General features: G+C 37.0%; 1 protein-coding gene across 1 annotated transcript in view; it reads right to left on the reverse strand.

Moving 5' to 3' along the window:
- NECTIN3 (nectin cell adhesion molecule 3) overlaps nucleotides 1-25,227 on the reverse strand; it is a gene marked incomplete at both ends in the record, with an annotated part of 40,996 nt that overhangs the window by 4,422 nt on the left and 11,347 nt on the right. The window contains 3 exons of the mRNA XM_080350847.1: nucleotides 4,876-5,027; nucleotides 10,200-10,317; nucleotides 12,222-12,518. Coding sequence (XP_080206973.1) covers nucleotides 4,876-5,027; nucleotides 10,200-10,317; nucleotides 12,222-12,518 — 567 coding nt within the window. The remainder of the gene's footprint in view (nucleotides 1-4,875; nucleotides 5,028-10,199; nucleotides 10,318-12,221; nucleotides 12,519-25,227) is intronic.

Below are 25,227 nucleotides of genomic sequence, written 5' to 3' on the forward strand. Positions count from 1 at the left end.
TCAATAGAGGCACAAATCTCCTTTGGCTAGAATTTGTCAAGCATTACAGAAACCAAGTTTTGGCAAGGAAGATGCCTTGGCTAGTTCTGTATTAATACAAACAGTCAAAGTCTGTCTAATTCAAAACATATGAAGTCTAGTTCTCCCCATTTAAAAAACAAAATACAAACCTCACATTAGTCAAGATCCAGACTTCAACTCCCACATCACTTTCTCTGCCTTCTACAAGACAAGAACCTGCTATCCCTTATAATCCAAATATGAGTTGGCTTGGCCCAAATTACAATCTCTCTGCCTTTGTAGTTCTCATCTGATACAGTAGAAAGTGTCTGCCTGTATATGTATTATATGTATGTTTGCACAGACATATTTACCTCTATTTCTTAACATGCTGTTATTTCTAAATTTCCCTTACATGGTAAGTACCTAAAAATTAAAGTACTTGATAACTCTACATAGCTTGGTATTATAAAAACAGCCCACCCTTTCAACTGGTGAAAACCTTATGTTGCAGCTTCCCTATAACAGCAGGGAAAGTGGCGTTTCCATGAAAAAAGTCTTTCTGAATTTCTGAGAGTAAATGGTTTTGAAATTTATCATTGTTTCACCAACCATTTCTACTCTAAAGGTCAAGTAGTGGCTAAAGACACTGTGTAATCCTCTTCCTACAAAGCATCCTGTGTACACAGGTTCCACATTGGAGTTAAACATTTTATTTAGTATTATCTTCAGTTTGTTCCCATTTTGGTAGCATGATAGATAAGAAGATTGGTTTCAGCCTGAAGCAACCAATAATTTCTTTGATCAGAATCAATGATTCATCTTCAAAGTTCAGTGTACTTTTGTAGTTTCTAGCTGGGATTTGTGTGCACAAGTGGAACATTTCAGCATTTATTTGGGACATGAGAAAAACTTATCATTAACACAACCTCAAGCTTGCAAGGAATATTCAGGAACAATGTTGAAAGTTCAAAGCCCACTATATCAGCATGCAAGCTAGCAGTTAGGATATCCTGGGACCCTCTTTTCTATACAGCTGAAAAAAAAAAAGTAATTTATCAAAATATCTTCTAATATATACTTTGGAAAATACAAGAGTACTTGTATTCACAATTCTCTCTCAGAATAGAGGCCTATATGATGAACCAAAACAAAACTCCTCATCAGCCTCTGTTTTGTTACCCCTGACAATATCCACTCTACGAGAAGGTGATTCTGTACTTACAAGTCACATCTTCTAGAATTGCTAGGATTCCTGGCTAAAAAAGGCTGGCTTTACTTTTAACAAAAAGCAGAGTCTTCCAAAGGCAATCATTTGAAAAGATGACAGAAGAAGCAAGAATGTTCCTATCTGAATGCAAGTCTCTCACATCACCTTTCTTTCTTGCAAATGGAGAAATGGGAAGCCTCAGTAAACAGTATAAAGGTAAGGGAACACAAAGCCAAGAAAACAAAGCCCAATCTCCTGTGTAAAAAAAGAGTAAATCTATACTAAAGATTAAGTGCTCTACATATCAAGCTGACAGCTTGTTTTGGAAAATCTGCTGCTCTTAAGAGTAAGCCAGGAACTTCAACAACACTTGATCACCACCCAAGTCCATAAGGAGCAGGACTTGCTTTTGCTGGACAACACAAGCCGAGTTTAACTTTACATCACTGAAAAGTAGGAAGCAGTGAAGATATCTGTACCATAACCCCAATATTTTAAGAAGTCTCTAGCTTTAAACACCATTTTAGCATTCCCCTATCTATATAAAGGTGTATCATTTCCTGAAAAAAAAAAAAGCTGGTGACTCTACCTTTTATTCAATGTCAACTACTTCCATTTCCCAACCCCAGTTGAGGAGTATTAACATAAAGGTTAGGAAGACAACAGAATTTATTAAAAATACAGTTTTATTCTTAACAATGCATGTTAGGACTAACAGCATTTTTTTGCTCATCTTACATTCCAGTCCTACAACACATTTCAACTTAATAGTTATTCTTTTCTAGCAGTTAAAAAGCTTGACAACTACCAGCATCATGACTTTCAGAAACATTAACTTCATAAATCCTCTTTGACAGCTTCATAATTAAAATTTGAAAGATGGCGTGATCATACAACTTTGTTAGCTTCAAAGTTTCCATTTATATTTTTGCCAAGTTTTATACAATGGAAAATAGCTAAGATAGAAAAATAAGCTAATTAAATGATGGATCTATAGTACAGCAGTGCCATGTCCACCATTATTAGATAAGATTTACTCAGTTAAGTCAAATATTAAGGTGGTAAGCAGTTTGACTTAAAGTTTACTACTTCAGTCTTATTTTCTGTACTCCTGACATCAGTCTTTATGTTCCCTCTGTAGAGTAACCTGAATTATTATTATTTACAATCAACAGTTTTCCTATTTCATAGTCACTTATCCATTCTGCATACTTTTAAGTGTATTTCAGCTATTTAAAGAGCCAGTCACACTGAAAACTTATTCTTAGTTACAACAAAATAATACCAATTTCTGAAATTTCTTAATACCAATTTCTGAATAAAATACAGGTGCTATGCTTTATGAATGCCTCACCTCTCTCATATTAATCAAGTCTCCTATATACTAAAAGTTAATATACAGTGCTTTTAATCAGTTTGGCATAATCTTCTCTAAGGCATGTAGAACAGAGTGCTGAATGCTTGGTCTTGCATCATTGTTAAAGTTACATGTATGACTTGCCTAAGCATTAGTTGCAGTGATACAGCATCAGACTTCTTTTAAGTTTTTTAAAAAAGACCTGTGTTTTCTTAGATGTTGATCATGCTACACATGCAAAGATTAACAAGAAGTTTTTAAAAACTGAATTTAAATGTCAACTAAAGTATTTGTTTTGACTGGTATGCATAACTTGTAAAACCATGACCCTCTATGATCTCTAGCTAGCTGAGGTTCAGTTTTGACACTCCCTAAAAACAGTCAACTTCAACTATTTGCAATAAAATTACTGAAGCAAAACAAAGCTGCTGAACAGTGCTGAAAACCAGCACACACCTCAACAGTATCCATCAGTCCACACCAAACATCAACTACTGCAAGATTAACCATCTCTGCAGTAAGCTAGTTTATATTGCATTTCCCATAGACTAGAATATAAGCCATCACTACAGCTTGCCTAGCACATATTTCTATTATGCTTTTTAAAAAAATTGATTCATCTTAAGAAACATCATATATGATTTCATAGTTGGCCCCTTTTTAGTCTGTTAGTCACAAACATAATTTAAATGATAGTCTTATATTTCCATACATGACAGTCATGGTAGAAAGCATAAGTTCTACTTAGAGCAGATCATATTCACAGATCTGACAACTTGAACACTGAGGGACTTGAAAAAACTTCCTTTCTCTTTACAGTTAGAATAGGACTGAGAACAGAGCTAAAAACTGTACTGTTATTTTCTGAGCAAGTATATTTGAATATTACATTCCAGGAGGATATTTCACCCAATCTAATGATTTTTTTTAATAATTTTTTTAACTTGATACTTCTTACAATGTGACAATCCCAGTAACTGTTTTGAGACACAGCCATGAGTTCTTCTCCATAAAGGAAGCATTAGAACCAAGCATCTAAAAGTAACTTCTTACAGAAGTGACTTTCATACTAATTTGCAGCACTTCAGTTTTTCAACAGATAGTACTTTATATAATTTGTTTACAAATAATTCCACTGTCTCAAACTATTTAGAAGTTTCCAGTTAACTAGCTCATTAACTAGTCAGTAATTAGAACTTACTATTCTTCCAGAATAGCCTGCAGTGTAGTTATATCAGTCTGACTGAAACACTATCCTTTCTTCTGGAGATGTGGGTAACTATCAAATATGAATTTTGATATATGTGGCTCCAAACATCCTGTAACTTCAGTTTTAGTCTTAAGTTTACACTCTTAACTCTTAAGTGTTCATATTTAGTTTTAAGTTCTTACGAAGAAGGCATCTATGTATCCTGTGACTGGGTAACATGTACTCCAACACTTAATTCACATTATAGAATAACTCGTGTCAAGAACTTACTGAAGAGCAGTAACACCATAGAACAGAATGAAGATTTAATTTTCATGTCTGTATTTTAAGAAATTATAATATATTAGCACTTACTGATCAAGCAAGGCATTAGATACTTTAGTTAATGCATTATGAAAATCTGGAGCACTTTTTCATACTTGTACACCACTACTCACATAGACCGTAGGTCATGTTGTTCTTTCACAAAGAATGTGCCACAGTAAAACATTAACTACATTGTATTAATAGATACAAGAATGTTTTCCAACAGCACTGGTGCTAAAAACACACACAAATTTGCCATATTATATAAAGTAGATCAGCAAAAGTTTTGTGTGAGATAACTTCATGATTACTGGGTGTCTGCATCCAGAAAAAAGGAGACCACGCTTAACTGGAATACAATGCACAGACTTGGAACATAATGATAACTTAAAGCAGAGAATCTTTGACTTTTTAAAATTTAGTTGTTCCCCTCCCACTAACATCTGTTTTTTCAACATATTACAGATAAAGCACTGTTTATTGCAAACATTATGTCTTGCCAAATGCAGATTAACACTGGAAAACAGCAAAGTTCACCTACCAAGACAAAAAAATAGACTCAGAAACACCATAGGAACTATCTTAGCCTTAAGAATTTCCACCGTATGTTGCCATTATTAAGTATCAGCTTAATGCCAAGTCTTACTGTACCTCTCAAGTCCATGCTTCAAATAGCTTTTCACGCAATTAAAAGGCATAAGTATTTTATGCATCAACTGACTATTCAGTTTGCCATTTCAACGACTGAAAGAAAATCCAAGTTAATACACTGTCTTTGCTGAGAAGACTTACCCAATATGTAGATGGTCTTCTGATCACTTTTCTGACCAAGGGCATTAGTCACCTTACAGATGTAAGTCCCAGTGTAGTTGTAAGTCAATGGGTTACTGAACTGTAGAGTGTTGTTGACAGATAGCAATCCTTCAGGCCATTGTCCATCCAATCTAAAAGAAAAATCATATTTCAACTGTGAATCTCTGACTAAAGTCTAAATATAACTAGATTAAAATCATATCTGTAATAGTCTAGGGAGTGGCCTTTTCACTGTGCCCTGACATTGTCAGTGGGCTTTTACTGGATATCCTCAGTGCCCACCTGAACATTCAGTTTCTGTGCCAACTCCTTTAAATGTCAGATCTGCTGACACTAAGAAGCTGTCTACAAATGCACACCAACACAACTAAGAAAACATTATCTCAAAAGAACTTGAAGGAACAATCTAACTCAAGCTCTGAAAACTAACAGTCAAACTAAGAAGCACTTAGAATGTTGTCATGATTACTTGCCTGTTCTCTTGCATCCAGCTGAGCTGTCACAATAAGTATTTCTGTCAGCACACAATTTATAGGAGAATTTGACTAGGATTTCTGAGCAAAAATTCACGCAGTTTCTTCCCTCTCAACTTGTCCCTTCTCATCCCCATCACTTTTACATCTAAAGCACTGAAACCAAATTTGGTGCTTGGTGATACATTCAGGGAAACAACTGGTTAAATAAATGGTTTCCAATCAACTGTTTTTTCCAAATTTATCACTTCCCTGCAGCACTTTGCACGTGACTGCAGTATCAACTGTGTAAGCACTGAGCAAGGGTCCTGGAACTACTTTAACAGAGCTGCCCATTAAACGGCTGTGTAATTTCATGCCATTGCATCCCATTTTGCTTTTATCTAATAATCTAGTAACAACTAAGCAAGACTAAGTCAACATTCAAACGTGTGATGACAAGGTCTCAGTATCTTGGAAGTATTTTGCAAGTATGATTTTAAAAGTAGTATCAAACAAAAAGCCACCCCTGACACTTTAAAATAGGCACTCCAATGAAAAAAAACCTCCAATTTAACACTAAATGTGACCTACAACAAATGTAGGTTCAAGACAACATTGCTTTTCTGACAATGATTATTGCCCAGAACTGCTTCAGCATATAGAGTTTAAAAGTGATTAAGCATGCATTTCATAATTCATAGTCCCAAAAGTATTTCAAAAACACATAAAATACTTAATTGGTTTGAAAGCTTTATTTTAAAAGTCCTCATACATGAAACATTTTAAAATATTACTGACCACTGAAATATTACTATTCTAGCAAATACAATGTTACCTTTGCTTCCAAGAGGTGAAGTTTTTGGTATAGTAGTTCTAGAAGCTATTTTAATTTGAAACCAGTAAGAAAGCACACAATTTCAATATAGCTAGTTTTCACTTCATTAAACTGTCCTCCTTTTGTGCAGAACTTTTTTTCCCCTTGAAGTTCTTAATTCATTAATATTACAGCTTCTTGTTGCTCAAACAAAAAGTACACTACTTTAATTCCAGAAAATGAAGCTTGTTGGTTCAGCTTTAACCTTAGGAAGTTTAAATGACCTCTGAAGATTGAAGTTCTCTAAATGTATTTAAATATGTATATTTCTTCTGGAATTAGAAAGAAGTTGTATTGATTAGTTCTTACATACATCTCAAATTCAAATGAGAGAACTGAGAACTCAGTTCATCTGAGGAAACAAGCGATGCTGTTGTTGAAAGCCCAGCATGCTTTTATCTAAACATAGGAATTGTGCATTGAAATTTCTCATCACACCAATTTTGAGCTAAGCATTGGATGGAAGCCTAGTGTAGCACATATGGAAAGCACACATTTACTGAACCTATTTGAGAGTAGCCATGCCATTCTGACTAGAGTTAGTCACAATATTGACTTAAGGTCTCAATGGCTGCTTGTAGGATTGAGACAGGTACTCAGGAACTGACCAGGAAAGGTGCCTTCCTGGATTTGATTCTCCCTAACAGAGAGGGTCTCATGGGAGAAGTGGCAACTGGTGGCTCCCTTGGCCACAGTGACCATGAAGTAGTGAGGTTCAAAATCTTTCCTAATAGGAGGAAAACTGCCAGCTAGACCTTAACACTAGATATGAGGAGAGCAGACTTCAGTCTGCTCAGAGAGCTACTTAGTAAGATTCCCTGGGAAAAAGCTTTTGAAGGTGTTAACAACCAACACAGATGGACCCTAAGTACCACCTACTAAAAACACAGGACCAGGCAACTCCAAAATGTTGAAAATCTAGCAGGTGAGGCAAAAAGCCAGCTTGGTTGAGCAGGGATCTTCTTGAAATACAGGGGAAAAAAGAAATTACATGGTCAGCTGAAACAAGGTTGTGCAACATGGGAAGACTATAGAGATGCTGCCTGCCATTGTAAGGAGGAAATTTGTGCTGCCAAAGCTCAAGTAGACTCAAGTAGAATTGAAGCTGGCCAGTACTGTGAAGGACAATAGAACAGGCTCTTTCAAGCATATTAATGGCAAAAAGCAAACTAGAAATAACATTGGCCCATTACTAAATGAGCACGATCACCTTATTAACAGGGATACAGACAAAGCTGAGATGTTTAATGCTTTCTTTGCTTCAGTCTTCAACACCAAAGATGGACTTGGGGGCCCTCATAGCCCTGGGTAAGGAAAACATGGCTGCATGAACAATAAACTTCCAATAAATCCAGATCTTGTACAGAATTTGCTGCTCAAGCCAGATCCCTACAAGTCGGTGGGGCCTGATGGGATTAATCCAAGGGTACTTAGAGCTGGCCGATGTCATAGCAAGACCTCTCTCTGTGACTTTTCAACACTCCCAGGAACCTGCAGAGTTGCCAGATGACTAGAAGCTGGCAAACATTGTCCCAATCTACAAGAAGGGCAACAGGGATGACCCTAGCAACTACAGGCCTATCAGCCTCACTTCTATGCCTGGCAAAACCATGGAGAAGATTGTCCTGGGAGTTACTGAAGAACATCTGAGTGACAAAGCAGTCACTGATCCCAGCCAGCACAGGTTCATGAGGGGAAAGTCCTGCTTAACAACCTTAATTACTTTCTGTGACCAGGTTACCCACCTAGTTGACCAAGAGAAGCCAGATGATGCAATCTTCTTGGATTTCAGTAAAGCCTTCAATACTGTCTCTCACAGTATCCCCAAGATGTCCAGCATACAGCTGGATAAGCACATAATGCAGTGGGTGAGTAATGGGCTGATGGACTGGGCTCAAAAGGTTCTAGTAAATGGGGTTATGTCAGGCTGGCGACCAGTCACTAGCAGGTTCTGTACGGATCCACCTTAGGGCCAGCGCTCCTCATTGTCTTTATAAATGACTTAGACTCAGGACTTCAGGGAATATTAAGTAAGTTTACCAATAACTCAAAATTGGCAGGAGGTGCTGACACTCCCTCATGGGTAGAAAGGCCTTGCAGAGGGATCTGGACAAATTGGAGAACTGGGCAATCACCATTTACTTGAAGTTCAACACGATCAAGTAGAGATTTTGCACCTGGGACACAGTAACTCTGGCTGTACATACAGACTAGGGAACAAGAGGCTGGAGAGCAGCCCCACAGAGAGGGATCTGGGGGTTCTGGTCAACGGCAAGTTGCACATGAGCCAACAGTGTGCCCTGGCAGCCAAGAGGGCTACCCGTGTCCTGGGTGTACCAAGCACAGCATTGCCAGCCAGGTGAGGGAGGTAAATGTCCTGCTTTGCTCTGCACTGGTGCAGCCTCACCTGGAGCACTGCGTGCAGTTCTGGGCAACATAGGATAGAAAGAGTATAAAGCTACTGGACAGTGTTCAGAAGAGGCTATGAAATTGGTGAAGGGTTTGGAGGAGAAGGCATATGAGGAACAGCTGAAGTCACTTGGTTTGTTCAGCCTGGAGAAGAGGAGACTGAGAGGAGACCTCATGGGACTACAGCTTCCTCACAAGGGGAGGAGGGGCAGGCGCCAATTTCTTCTCTCTGGTGACCAATGACAGAACCCAAGGGAATGGCAGGTAGATGTGCTGGGGGGGTTTAGGTTGGACATGAGGAAAAGGATCTTCCCCCAGAGGGTGGTGGAGCACTGGAACAGGCTCCCCAGGGAGGTGTCACGGCCCCAAGCCTGACAGTGTTCAAGAAGAGACTGGACAGCACCCTCAGACACATGGTGTGAACTGTGGGGTTGTCCTGTGCAGGGACAGGAGCTGGACTCAATGATCCTTGTGGGTCCCTTTCAACTCAGGACATTCTATGATTCTACGAGTTATAGTAATGTTTTATTTTTCTGTCAAACTGCCATTGAACAATTCCAAATCAATAGCACATTTTCAAACCACATTATGACTACTGTTACTATACACTAAATTATATCTACCATTGAGAAGGTAAGAAAATGGATTACAGCTTCACATCAGTATATATTCCTGTCATTTTATCAACAGAAGCACTATAATATAGCTATGTATAAATTTACACTGTCCTTAGGGAAGTTATTTCCTTTGTTTCTACAGGCAACAAATAAATTTAAAATAGCTAGGTTTATTTTTTTTTTCCCCCCCTCTTCACAGGACAGATTTTGATCTATGTTTGTTTTTATCATCTTCCTCTGTCTCTTGCCCAAAGTACATGCAGGGCTCCAAAAAGCAAAGCAGAAAATTTCAGAACAGGGTCCACCCAATCCATACATTCATGAAATACAGCTGTTATGTAAGGATTTTTATTTTTATATATATATGTATATATATATTTATTTTTTTTTTCTTTCACAAGACACTTATGTTCAAGACCTAGTTTCTGTCACTATGCAAAACACCACATTTATGTGTCCTGGTAACTGCTTGAGCACTTTTGAAAAAGATAACAAATCTCATAACTCAATAAGCAGTTTTTGCCATCTCAACTCTAATTTCCAGATTTTAAGATGTACATACACAAAAGCCTGTTCAAGTGTTTACACTCTACTTCAAGTAAAAATAGAACTAATGAGATAATAGTTGGATCCATACTAGATTTATTGGCCTCTGCTCTATATACTTAATAAAATAGACTATACTGTATATATTGTAGTAACTACAAAACATTTTATTCTGAGTGTAATGACACCCTGTTCAGGTCTGTAAATCTATAAGATATCCACTTACCCATATTCATACACACACCTCTTTTATACTCCTTGTATCAGCCTTGTATCAGGCTAAATAATACCATCACAAAGCAATACAAGTCATACTTCCTGTTTTCAAAACAGGCTTTTACTGGAAACTTAGAGATTATACCATTTCACTCATGCAGCAAGCCCCTTTTTATGAATATTTACCTGGTCCACATAAATTCCATAGGTAATGGATTTGCATCAGCATTACATCTGAGCTGAACGTTCTCTCTTCCAATGAACCAGTTTCCATCATAGCCAGTTATGGAAACTTCTGGGGCATCTGACAAAAAAAGATGTAACCTTTTAAAAATAACAATATTTTCTCTAAACATGAATTGTGTGTAATGGTCAGCTCACTGGAGCAGAGGGTGGATTTTGGTTTTTTGTTTCATATAAAAACCACCACTAACAAAATACATACAAAACGCCAATATAGTTCCAAGCTACAACGTAATATGCAGCAGTAAATCAGATCGGGAACAGTAAGTTGTTTTAATTAGTGCAACTATCTCCTGTGCGTTTTCAGCAAACACAGAGCACTTTGGGGAAGTGAGAGGACTTCTAAAAAAACATGATTAGTTTCTTCTGAACTGAGGAATGGTAACTTAGAGCTACTTCTCACTAACAACATACAGCACAGGATCAGAAGCAGCATTTTGAGAAGTCAGGTAATGAGGAAATCAGCAAAAAGTTCTCAGATGCCAGTTAAAAAGGTTAAAAGTTATCCACTGGCTTCATAATGTAGAATTATGTTGTTGTGCCTCTACAAAGCAAGGAAGACACTTCAGATAAGCCAGAGAGTCCCAGCTGAAACATTCAGAAAACAGAGAACAGAAGAACCAGTATGATTTGGTATAAGCTCCTACATCAGGGATGAAGGAATAGTTACAAAAGCTGTATGCATAATGGAAGACTAAAAGTAGACTAGACAACACAGACATAAAATCTCTGCTTCTCACTTGCTGCTGTGTTGCTTACAATTTTGTCATAAGTTCTGAAAAATACCTTAGCACTAATTTCAGCCAAAAGTGAGTTTAAGATGAGCTTGCCCCCTCATTTCACTTTAAATATGGAACTTAGTTCTCTTATTCACTGTTTGATACACTAATGGGAACAAATAATTTTTAATTCTGTTTCTGTATCAATGGCACTTCAATCTAGAACTTCATTTCAACATTAAAAAAATGTACAAGTACTAATCATTATTTTATGCCCAAATGAGTGATTCTTTACCAAACAGAACAAAAACAAACCCAGAAGACATTTTGGTCAAACCAAAACAGCAAAGTTCCTTTTTACAGCCATTAAATTTCTTCTAACTGAATTGACAGACTTCTATGATTTAGGAACTTAAAAGTAGAAGACAACTGAAACAGGACACCAGAAAAAACCCTTGAAAATAGCTTGTTTTGGTCACGTATGTGTTGTCTAACAAAAAAAAAAAAATGGATCATGTGCCTAAAGGTATTTGTCTTCACTGGTTTTAGCTAAGCAACGTTGTTAAGCCATATCACATTGTATTCATGTGTTTTAAAGCAATAAACTTATTCAACAAGCCTGGTACTGGTTTGAATTAGATGAACAACCTGAAGTTGAACAACAATATTAGGAATTTATATATTATGTTCTTGTTTCCTTATGCAAATCATAGTGGAAAAAGCTTAGTGAGTAATTTGAAAATAACTTACTGAGCTCCTTATCACTTACTTTCAACTTGTCATCTCAAACATGAACCTTCATTAAAATTTTAATATTGCTGAAATTGTAAAGCAATATAAACAGTTTACAGATCAACTGACTCTGCTCTTTTATCTGTAATCCTTTCAATGTTAAATATAAACATGAATAATAATGTTTACCCATGAGCCAATATCCAAAACAAACAGTAGAAACATCATGGTATCCCAGCTTTGTGACTAGTTTTGTTTTAGTTTGGTTTTTGTTTGTTTGTTTTTTTCATGTGTTTTTTGTTGTTGTTTTGGTTTTTTTTTTTTTCGTACAGTTACTCTAGGTTTCTATTCCTGCCCGATATACCTCTTACCACATGCTTTTCTATACAGCTTTAATTTTCCTTTTTTTCCTGAAGCAGTAAGTGCTTATATCCTTCCTGTGGAAGGTATACACCAATAAAGAGGGTGGTCATAAGATATGTGCCAAGTAGTAACTACCTTACAGAATACTCACACTGTATGTCCAACACATGAGTGTATCTCATCTCCTTTTCCAAAGCAGGGTGCCTCACAATACAAGTTATATGTCTTCCTCTTGCAAAGCGTGTAGGGACAATCATATACTGACTGACAACTGTCACTGTTTCATTTGGAAACAAAGTGGAGCTGGATTCCATTTCACCGAGACCTCCTTCCCATTCAATCTCTGCAGCAGGTTTTCCAGTGGCTGCTGTACAAGTCGCTGCTACTGTCCTATTTGCACCATCTATTAGAGGGCCTGGTCCTTTCGTTAAGCTCACAATAGGTTCAACTAGGAAAGGAAAAAAAAAGTACATTAAAACAAGAAATACTCTATGTCTCTTGTACAAAGAAACAGCTTTAAAGACAAGATCCAATCCATTTGCAAAATGCCATGCTAATCAGATATCCTAGAAATAAGACCATGTCATATGTCAAAGATGATAGCTCTGCAAAGCTCTGGCCTGCTGATACTGCTTTGTCCACTCTTTAAAGTTAAATGTTGCTCATGCACTACATTTAATGCATTAACAGGGAATTCCAATGTGTTAGGTTCAAAATGCCAACTACAGCACTCTAATCGCAGTGTCTGACAGCCAGCATAAGATATTAAGTTGAAACTATACCGTGATTCCAAGCATTAGACTTTAAAGTACTAATCTGTATTGTTAGTTTGTGCCACTCCAAAGCTATTTAATTCAGTGTTGATAAGTATAATATAAATTGATTCCATGCTGAAAAGGACAGTTAACCTCTAAAAAATTATTTTTATTATACATACACACACTTTATATTAAAAAAATCTAACATGCGCACAAATACGGTCTTATATAAAATTTGTGTATGCTTGATATACAAATATTTTTTTCTCTAGATAAATAAAATTCTGTCTATATAGATTCTTGTGAGTAAATCTCTATAGAAGTAAAAAGTTTGAACTCAGTACTATGTCCAGAACTCAAGAAATCTGCAAGTGGAAGGATCTGACCTCCTGCTCATGTCTGAAGAGGGTGGTTTGTTATTTGCTCAATTACACTAAAAGGAAAGGTAACTATACTAAACAGATAACCTGATAGAAATGCGCTTTATCTTCTATGCTTACAAGGGCTTAAAGAATATACCTCATTACCAAACTGAGGGTTGGTTGTTTGGACAGATACTGAGAGTGGATTATTTTCTACTTGGTTTCTCTGATCGCCTACCCTCTGTGATTTGTTAGTGACCCTACTGTAAATAAAACTCTTCTAGATCTCTAACATAGCTTCTTTCAAAATTTGATTCCCTGCTCTCCAACTCTAGCAACAACTAAAGCTTTCTGCAATGAGTTTGGATATTTGAACTGATGTACCTATGAAGCATTCCATCATCTGAAAAAAAAGCCTTTAAACCTAATAAAGAGAACTTGACATTATATAGCTTTGTTATTTGACCCACAATTTGGTTTCCCTGATTTAACAAACATTACTGCCTTGTTCCACCCAAATCACTAGTAGTAACCTTTTCAATAGCTTCTGTAGTATTACCGAAATGCAGAAGTAAACAACCAACTTGACATTTAGTGTCTTACAAGCATAAAGATACTAATTTGTGCTGTATCCCCTTCCAGATTTCCACCATAGTGAAATCAGTTAAATTAGAAGCTATCACTAGGTTTTCATGCCAGAATTTACAGACTCAAATTGTTTCAGCTGGAAATAGTTTCATATATTCTACTCCTTTGAATTTTCCTCAAAAAAAAAAAGTACACTACCCCAGAATTTTTCCTCTACCTTTTTGTGACAGGATACATAAGTCAACAAGAAGTCTTAACTAAGGTAGCACAGATCTCTGTACCCAAAGCAGGCTACTGAGTACGCTGCTTCACTTTCTTTTTTTTTTAAAAAGAAAAAAAATGGTTTCCAGTATTAAGTTACAGTAGCCAGAACACAGAATATAGATTCCAAAAAGCCTAGCTTCTCTTAAGATTATCATTATTATGAAAAAGCATACTTTGCTTTCTAAAGTGATATCTGAAATTTGTGAGACTGACTAGTTTCAGAGCCTTGCGTACTTCTTAGTTTTACAGTTGTCAGAAAAACACAAAGCTGAATTATTCAAAACTACTTGACTTCATAAAATAGAATAAATCCAATGTGTTTTGGTGGTTTTTTTTTTTTATACTTCACTAATGGTTAGGCTTCTGCTGTCACATCTTCCTATAAATCATGATTCTTGGACTACACACCAACTATAACAAATAGCTGTGTGCTGAAAAGTGGAAAGCAACTGCTGGTGAGATACTCAGTTCCATAGTCTATCCTTCAGAATTACTTTGTCCCAGCAACTGAAACAAAACCAGCAGAATTCCAGTTATTCTTTCTACAGCCTTTCTATTAATAGCTGTTTCACTCATGGATTGAGATAGATACCTTGAGAATGAATCCCTAATTACAAGGGGCCACTAGCATCTTGCCTCTCACATTGGGCAACAGTTCCTGTTTTCAGCTTGGTAAAAAGATTACATTAAGTGTGGGTTAGTAGGGCTTTTTGTGGGTTTTTGGCTGGCTTTTTTAAGTGTAACTTCTATATACAGACTCATAGAAGCCCTCTTTTGTCCCAGGACCACTCAGTGTACCACATGAACCATACTGAATTGTTAGAGAAGCTGCTCTACCCATTCAGTAGAGACATTATGCTCTATTCAGGTCAAATGGAAAAGAAGGTGGCGATAATGCTTAGTCTGGGAAAGGAAGCCACCAAACCCACAAAGATCCAAAAGCAGAAAGAACCTGCTTCCATAGTGTAAGAGTTCAAGGGCAGTGGCAGTTTTCCCCATCCCCTTTAAATAATCAGAGTAGGTAACCTCTGTCTGTTCAGTCCATGTATCCAAAGGTCAGTTCACATGGATTATCTCATTTATATATTTTAGGAGAAGAATAATTACACAAATTCAAAGCAATATTACAGCATGAATTATATTTGAGTCATAAGAAATGGTGCATGAAGTATGGAAGCTAGACATGCAGCTGTTTAGGAAGTCTCAACTAGCTTGCACATCTGTGCTATCCCTTTTACTGACTGACGATCATTAACTAATCTAACCTTGTGTAAGCTAGCTTCCCCTTACATCCACGTGGACAACCACAGATGTTTTATTGTGCAAGTCCTTACACTTCTTTACAGAAAAAAACAACAAAGCATCCAGAAAAGAGCAAGTCTTAAATCCTACTGCATTAATTTTCCAGGGCTCAAAGTTTCTTCTTGGATTTAAGTACTTCATAAGCCTTTCTCAACTGCTTCTGTTAGTTTTAAAACTAATTTTCTTCTGTCACTGTGCACAGGAGGTCTGGATGAAATTGGCATGATTACAACAAAAACAGTATTATTTCCACTTAACATTAAATTCACTAATTCCTTGGCAACAGCACAACCCTAGGAATTGTCAGGCCCTCTTTCATAACAACTGACATTCACTGGAATAACTTCTTTCCAAAACAGTGTTTCTACTTTTTATTTTCTCTCCCCACAAAACCAGATGCCTTATACTTCTGTGTAACTTATCATGCTCACTAATTAATTATTTGACTTCGGGTGGTGGTTTTTGTTTAAGACCAGTAAGTTTACTGATTTTTCTCTCCACTTGATACTTTTTCTTGGCCTAGAGTATTGTGTGGTACATGTCATCAACTAGCATCTTGCAAACACCATTCATTACTTTACCAGAACTGAGAGGATCCATTTGCCATACATCTTTCCTTAAATGCTTATTGTAAGAATTTATTCATTAGTGTGTCTGGGATCTATTCATGGTGACAGACCTACATCTACCTTTGAAATTCTCATCTATGCAACTCATTCTTCACTTGTAGCACTAGTAAGAGCTAGCCTGCAGAAGAACAAGATCTACTTTATCAATACCCATGCTAAGAAGCCTAGCTTAGTAAAACAGTGAGAGTCAAACTGAATCGAGTATTTAAAACAGTCATACACAATGCACAAGCCACCCTGTCACACATCATCTTTTCTGCCTTCAGACATCATTTCAACCAATTTAGTCAGCATCCTGAGAAACAAACAGCTTGGCATACAATTCTCCATGTTTTTTCCCCGTAGTTTAACCATGAAGAACCAAAGTTTTAGACAAGGCAAACATACCTGTTTGACCCAAAAAGCATTTTCATATTTTCACTGTCTTAACCTTTTCTTTTACTGTGTATTTTCTTAAGACAACATGAAGCATAAAGCGAATCAAACTGGGAGTGAGCAAGGTCATCATACATGGTAAGTCTGTTAAACTGAAGCAGCATAAGACAGGGGTTCTAAATATGGTCTTAAGTGATCAGTGCACTCTGGCAAAATAAAGGACATTTTATCATGTAGTTATTTTTCCTCCATTTGTCTTCAGTGTCTTTGCCTTATCCTGTACAAGCATCCTACTACATGATTAAGTTACATATCTCCACTACATATAGGAAGGAAACTAATTCTTTGCTAAATAGGAACAGACAGGGCCTAGAGAAAAAGTCACTGCAGCTTGGACTGGAAACAGTTTCAGCCTAGGACATGAACTTCTCTCCTCACTTAAGTGAGAGTTTGTTTAGAACAGTGGGAGAATACAGTCAGAATAAAGCTGATTTTAAGTCACATCAGTTCTAAATTTTGATTGGAGCTATTCCATGCTTTAAGACTCCGCTGAGATTGGAACTGATCAGCTCAGGCCAGTAAAGCTGAAAGTTATTCAGCCACATGCATATTCTGAAAACCATTACTTGCCCACTATTTTCATTGTTTAAGTCTAGATGTCAATGTAGCAACAAGTTTTTGAAAGGACAGAAAACACTCTGCTGGGGCCAAAGAACACAAAAGTCCAGAGGGTTGGCTACTCAGCTGTACATGCAAGCTAAGCAGCTGCTAATTAAGACAGAAAGGCATCTTTGCAAATAGTAGCTGAGTTTTGAATTCTGAGGTTTGATACCAAGTCACTGAGAGGCTTAAACTGTCAGCAACCATTTACACCATCAACTATGAAAAAACTATGATCGGGACCACTGTTGGCCTGACAAATACTTCTTTACCTATTCCAACTGTAATTTTTGATTGATTTTATATATATATATATATATATATATATATATATATATCTTATCAAGCAAGTTGCTGTCCTTCTACATTTTCAAACGTAGAATAATAAACTCACAGGCCATCTATTTGCTTTCTAAGTTGTTCCTCATGTTCTCCATAAACCTAAAATTTGAAGGGCAAAATGGACACAACTACTAAAATGATCTGAAAAAAAATCTTAGAAACAGGGACTGACAAGAAAGCATGAGGGAAAACAATAAGAACTTTCCACTGTATGTTGACAAAGCACAATAGCTGAAACTTAAAGTCAAAAGATTACTACACAGCCACAGACATAATCACTTGTAGTACAGCCAGAAGACAAGGTAGAAAGAGAGAGCCATAAGGCCATATGCTTTGTTTATCACAAAGAATTTCTTCTGGCCAAGTTAATTGTTTTGAATTGGATTAAGCCAATTGCTCTGATGGATTTATTTTACCCCATCTTGTAGTGAAAACCAGTTTACATACTGTGCACTACAGCCATCTGATTAATCTCATATAGTATCCTACTATTGTGAAAAGCAGAGATGAAAGAAAATCCTAAAAAGCTTTTTCTTTTTCCTTACAAAAATAGTCACTGAGGACCACCTCAACTGCAGACAATATCACTTGACTACTTGCCATAGATAAAGAAGTCAACTTACAGTATTAAACCTTCTTAAAATGTAAGGGGAGGGAAGTCAATAGGATTTCAAGTTTCATGATAGAATCATCATTTTATCCCATACTGTACTACTACCTAAGTCTACCTCTACTTCAATACTAGTCCTTTATGACAGCAATACTGAAACCTAAACAAGATATACAAAAATAGTTTATGTGAAAAAACTGAGTTCATATAAGCTTCACATTATGGCTATCCACAACCGGTCAAGGGCTTAAATTGACTCTTCCCATAATTCCCAATAGTAGTCTAGGTCGTTTTGCTTTACATTTACACTGTACAGAGAACAGTTTACATTGTCAGCCCAAAGCAGTTACATTAACTTATCATATTAACAACAAATTTATGAGGGGATTTAGGCAAGGTAGCAGCTAAAACTGTGTTTGGCAGCTTCTCAGCACACACATAGGCAAAAGTCCCTAGTAACAGCATTGCCAGTTTTAAGTTCTAAAGCACTTTCCAGATGTTTCTATTAGCACCACGCCTAAATACAAACTGCTTATTTACTTTCAGTATCTGGACAAACAAAGAACAAGTTCTAAAGAAGCAAGACCCAAAAGTAGTCTCCTCAATCAAACTAGTAATACCACCAAGACACCTGTTAAAGACTTGCAAATACATTTTTTTTGTATTTTCATTGCATTAGAAAGTAAAATAAAATGTATTAATAAGTTTACAGAATTTCACTAACAAGTTTGATATTAATTTGACCTCCTTTCATTAAGAAGTTGACTTACCCAGTACTGTTACAGTTGTTGATGACTGTGTATTTCCAAGCGGGAATGTAACTGCCTTGCAAATATATTCTCCTGCATCAGAAAAGCTTACATTTCTTAAGATGATTGTTGCATCAGTAAGTGAATAGTTTTTAAATGACACTCTTCCTTGGTATTCTCCTTGAACAGATATTCCATATTCAGGATGATGAACAGCAATAGTCTGTGAACTTTTACCATGTATCTTCTCCCAAGAAACTTGTGTTATTGTTTCATTTACATCAATTATGCATTTCAGAGCAACCTTCTTCCCCCAAACTGCTGTCACATGTGGATCAACAACTGGTCCAGCTAAGGCACCTAAAAACAAAGCAATCATTAGTTGGTACACAAGGAGGTTATGCCTCGAAGTCGTCACATTAAACCTTTTCCAGTAATTAGCTTGCCTTTTTCAAAGAGAATTCCCTGTACTTCCTTGTGAATAACCATATTCTAGCTGATTCACAGCAGTGTGGCAGCATTACAAAAGCATGCTTTAAGCAGAAACATCAAAGCTAAGTTTAGATTAAACATTCTTCAGAGAATACTACCACTAACACACAACTTTCTACAAAAATGACCTAATAATTGCGTAACTGGTGTATCAATTTTCTGTGAATTTAACGAGATAGGAGCATTGCGTGTATTCAGATTTACTGAAAAAAACCCCAGTAATTGAATACGGCATTTCAGCAGTCATTAGTGATCCAGAGCATCAGTTAAATTACTGCACTTATTTCGACTTCCAGAAGTATAATACTCACAAGTAAGATAATTTAAGGGGAAATGCATAAGTGAAACGTCTACCACTTACCATGCTAGTAACTACTTAAAAAGAAAATGAACAGTTAACAAAAAAACCCCAAACAAAATCCCCACAACTGCAAAGCCCACCACAAACCACTCCATCTTCACAGTTACAGCCGATGTCAGAAAACAATTTCAGCTTCCTTATCCTAGTTTCCAATAAAGGATATGTAATACCATACATATGCAATCTTTCTGCTACACTGTAGTGCAGTGTCTTCGCACTAGATCTTCCCTCTGTATTAACAGAGTATATATGCAAGAGCAGGTATAGTCCAGTGTTCACTTCAAATTCAGTGTATTTCTATTTAACACAAAGTAATTTCAACAGTACCAATTGCATTCTGAGCTTAGCATTTTATATGACCTTTCAAGAACGGAAATCCGCCAGGACAAAGCAGTTCATTAAACTGCAGGTTGACAATTTCTTTGGCCAAACAGATGCTCCAGCAACTTCAATCATTCCTTCTCTTGGAATAAACTAACACAATGAAAAAGAATCAAAGTCTTATTCTACACTGTATTTATTACTGTGCCTTAGTTTTAACAGTCATTTCAACTGCTCTGATTTTCTCTTCAGTTATCAAATCAGTACTCAAGCTGTTACTGAGAAAGTTCACCCATGAAACAAGATTTAAGCCTAAATTTTAGTAGTTCCATTTTCATAAACATGAAAATGTCATTCCGCTTGAGACATTAGCTGCCTTTTCAGCCAACAAGTTCCCACAAAAGAGAAACCATGTGTTCAGGAAAAAAATTCTCTTTATACCTTTATGTATTAATCCATTGCTGAAAGCTTTCCACTTCCCATCAACTGATTTTTCAGTGTTCAAACCATAACTAAGTCAATGAAGTCACCTAAACAAGTGATTTAAAGATTAAGCTATGGATTTCTTCAGTATAAAACTACTGACTAAAGCCAATAATATGAAACCAGTAAGTTGTACAAATAAATCTAACTAAGCCAGAATGTTACATCAAGATTGTTGATACGCCAGTCACTAAGAGAGACTTGTGAAGGGGGAACAAAACAGCCAGAAAACTCAAAAATGGATTAAGTTTCATATAGAGACTACCTACCATGACTAACCCACAAGCAGTGAAAGAACATTTCATCTAGTTGTCTTATGCCTCTTAAATTAATACATACTGTTGAGACAGACATTAGAAAGAAAGCAACTATTTGAACAGAATTCTCCTCCAAATTCTGTCTCCACTTGCCATTGCTATACTTCAGCATAAGGTGGAATGTTGCTTAGAAAGTATTGAACTATTTATTGCCTTCTACCTTCTATCTAAATAAGGCTCACAAGTTATATTTCTGCAATGTATTTCAGAATGTAAAGAACATACATAACCTGTAATGTCACTTAAGTAAAAAAGACACTTTTGTTCAGAAATGAGCAATCTGCAATATTTAAATCTACTGAATCTTAACCTGTACTGAACCTTAACATAATGATCATCTGTATATAACTCCAACAAATTTAGTACAGGAAAGCCCTACAAGTGAATTTCCAAAAAAGCTGCTTGGACCTCTGGAAAGGTAAAGACATCATTCTAGATAGAGGAACACACAAGCTGGGGTTTTTTTTTTGACAACTGTACTTCCAATAATTAGAGCAGGACTGTAGAACTGTAACGACTCCTACATTTACACAGTCCTAAAATTACATTTGGCCCTTTGAAGGCAACGTTGAGGCTGATGTGGCCCCTGGTGAAAATTAGTTTGACACCCCTGGAGTAGAAACTTTAGTTACATAAAGATGGCCAGAGTACATTTAAAAAGTCAATACTGCAGTTGAGGGAGGTGATTGTCCCACTCTGCTCTGCACTGGTGTGGCCTCACCTGGAGCACTGTGTGCAGTTCTGGGCAACACAGGATAAAAAGGACATAAAGCTACTGGAGAGTGTCCAGAAGAGCGCTACAAAGTTGGTGAAGGGTTTGGAGGGGAAGCCATACGAGGAGTAGCTGAAGTCACTTGGTTTGTTCAGCCTGGAGAAGAGGAGACTGAGGGGAGACGTCATGGGGCTACAGCTTCCTCACAAGGGGAGGAGGGGCAAGCACCAAACTCTTCTCTCTAGTGACCAATGACAGAACGATCTGCCAGGGGAGGTTTAGGTTGGACATTAGGAAAAGGTTCTTCACCCAAAAGGGTGATGGAGCACTGGAACAGGCTCCCCAGGGAGGTGTCACAGCCCCAAGCCTGACAGTGTTCAAGAAGAGACTGGACAACACCCTCGGACACATGGTGTGAACTGTGGGGTTGTCCTGTGCAGTGACAGAAGTCGGACTCAATGATCCTTGTGGGTCCCTTCCAATTCAGGACATTCTACAATTCTACTCAGCTAACAGTCATCCTTTTTTGAAGATGTGAAAATAAAACATTCTTCCCCACCAAAGAACACTTCAAACAGCTAATTTGTGCCTTGAGAATATCGTGTTCTCACATTAAGTCCATGAATATTTCAGAAGTCAAACTTCTTTAGTGCTGCTACTTTCAGGATCCACAGACTGAACTGAGCAGGCCTCATATATACTTATATGCACACGCTCACAGCTATAGAACATTCAACAGTTACATCTTATTGTTGACCTTCTCCAATAAAGGAAGTAGAGCCAGTAGATCATCACACCAAATGTTACGCATTTCTCATCTTCTAATACATGTTCAGACTCCCAAGACAAAAAAACCTGTTTCATCTAAGCTAATTATTTAACTTGAACTTACATATAGTTTATGTAACAGTATATATACTCCAACCTGTTTAGAGTTCTTAAAACAGTTTAAAGCTCAAGTGAGGACAACCACATCTTTAATTTGCATAGCATCTTTGGATTTAATCTTCAGCCAGTTATTATTTAACTAACTACTTTTAGTTGCTGAGAAATCAAATTCACAGGAAAGTGAATTACTATGCTGATAGGCAGGGCTCTCCAAGACTCGGGACTCTAAGATAGGTATTTCCTTTGACATAGATACTTGCACTCAAGAGTCAATATTTTGGTCAAAGATTGTACTTAATGAGTGCTTAATGAGCATAATGACTAGCAGCTACATGTGTACTCCAAACTAAAGCTTTAGAGGTTTACAATGCACAAGATTCTGAAGAACAAGACATTTAAAGGCCACATTATTTATCTCCTTGACTGATCAAAGGTACTGATGCATAAGACACATTTACTGTTTTAATAAAGCCTAGCTCTCCTCCTCTTGAAATCCGACCATCTTCACTTGCACAATACTGAAGTCCTTGCTTATCAGCATTCTCAGTACCCCTTAAGGAAACAATCTGTATTCACTTACTAATCAAGTTCTTATTTCATAACTTCAAGGCAAAAAACAGCATCATGAAGTTTTCTTATATTTTTCTTTAGATTTGATATAGCTTTTGTGGATCTTTTCCCCCTTTTGTTTTTGTTCACTTGTAAGACACAAAAAAATAGCTTATGTCTTCTCTCTTATTTCCTCAATCATGTGTGACCTGACAGGTCATACGTTCCAGCATGTCTGAAACATGGAATGAGGTACTTGTATAACCCACTTATTGAAGGCAATAACTAGATGAGTTTTACTGGTGGGTTACAATAATCACTTGAGTATCATACTGCAATATGGAAACCAGTCCCATTCATTTCAAAGCTTTAACCCAACTGTCTAATTCAGCTTGTAGAAAATGTTTCAGAAGTCTTAGTCTACCACTCAGCCACACTTCCACCTTAAATGAAACACTTCATACTACTGTTAAGATCACACATGCAACAGACAGGGGATTAACCTTGTTTTGATCAGCAGAAGGTTGTCCAAGTACTGTTTCATATGCAGCAAGGTACCGCCATCTCAAATACCTTTAGATGTTTCAGTTTTTTAACGAAGTCCCTATGCACTAACTGATTTTTTGATCAGTGATCCAATCCATGCTCATAATACTTCACATCTGAGACTACTACAAAACTACCTTGTGTCTAAAGCTAACACGAGTTGAGTAGGTGGATACTACTGCTAGTTGATCTACTTGACACACCTATTTTCCAGTCTATTTCCATACATGCTAATAAGACTCTCAAATTATTTCACAGATAACCCTGTTAATTGCATGCAGACACTGAGAGTCCAAATCTCAGCTTCTCAAACAGTGACAGCTCCTCTCTGTCTCTAATTTTAACAACTTGAGAGGACTTACAAAAAACCATTAATTTACTATTCATGGCTCCACACATACCAGGAGACTGCCCTGCCTCAACTTAAAATCTTATGATGAAATAATTTCAAAGCTGAGCAATGGATTTTCTCATTTGAGAGTGCAGAGAGGGAAACTATAAGCTTATTGTTCTACTATTTCTAGTAAAACACCTTCCAGAGGAACTTGGTTTTGGCCATTTGAATTCTGACAGTTGTGACCTCCCCAGCTTCCTCCCCAAAATTAGCTGCAGTATCTCTTCATTTTCCCACTCATCCTTCTCATCACCACAGACCAGATTTAACAAGGCCCAGTACTGCAAATGTATCTTGGTCTGAATTGTGCAAGCTGTTGTTTTATTTCAGATTGACACTAGATTTGATCTTTTTTCCAAAAACAAACTTTTTATGAGGTTTACATTGGAGAGCTCGTGAACACAGTTTCAGACCATTGCAAGAATCTTACTCAGAACAGGAAGACACTTACCATTCTCACTTAACTTGCCAAAAACAGGTTGAAGAAGAAAAATAAAATCCCTAAAACTCACTTCTAGCATCAATAAAACACAGAACTAGAAGCTATCAAATACTGACCATGTTAACAGAACCTGTTCACTTGTAAACCATAATCGAGCTTCTCTAACTGAAAAAAGATACAAAGGAAATATAGGATCTTGAAAATATAATGACCTTATTAATACAACAAGATACTCATGCTATGGAATAAGAGTAGTCTCCACACTTCCAGCTGTTTTACTTGTTGTAATAAACAGTAGATTTAAATATTTTCTATATGGAACAGCCATGTACTAGTCTCATCACAAAAGCAATCTATTTTGTTACCCGATATAGAACTGTGGCCTGCTTAACAGCACACCACTGGCAAGACAGAGAGACCACAGTGACAATTTCTAGCCACTTATTTTGCCCTAGCTGTCAACTGTTTCCACAAGACAATAACCCCAAACTGCAGAAGAGCAGAAAATGTGAAGTTTTTCCCTACGTCAGCAAGTTATTCAGCTCATGGGTATATCTGGCCTTAGTACACACTAACACAGGGAACTAAGAAGAGTTCCAATCAAGAGTGGACCAGAACAACAAGAACATCCCATTGTGGTGACAGCAATTTGCTATGTCAGCAGAACTTCCCAAGAAACACTCTTAAGGTCAGGCTAAGCATTATTGTTAGGTCAGTTTAATTTTAGCCAACATCAGAAAGCTTAGACTCATTCTTCCAGCACTCCCTCTCCTGCATCAGCACCCAGTACCTAAGAGTGCCCTCTCCACAAAAACTCACTTATTTTCTTCTTGATTTAGCCTTCTATATTGGTGCATTCCCTGCCCAGTCAATCACAAGTGGCAGAGACAACAAGAGCAAAACCACACAATCTAGTGGCATTTTAAGATTTGTTTAGCTAGAGAATCAAATCACTTAAGGACACTGCAGAAAGCAAGCCTGAAACCTCAACTTGAGGCTTTATAAAAATATAT

Source organism: Nesoenas mayeri (genome assembly GCF_963082525.1).
Source record: "Nesoenas mayeri genome assembly, chromosome: 1".
Taxonomy (NCBI): domain Eukaryota; kingdom Metazoa; phylum Chordata; class Aves; order Columbiformes; family Columbidae; genus Nesoenas; species Nesoenas mayeri.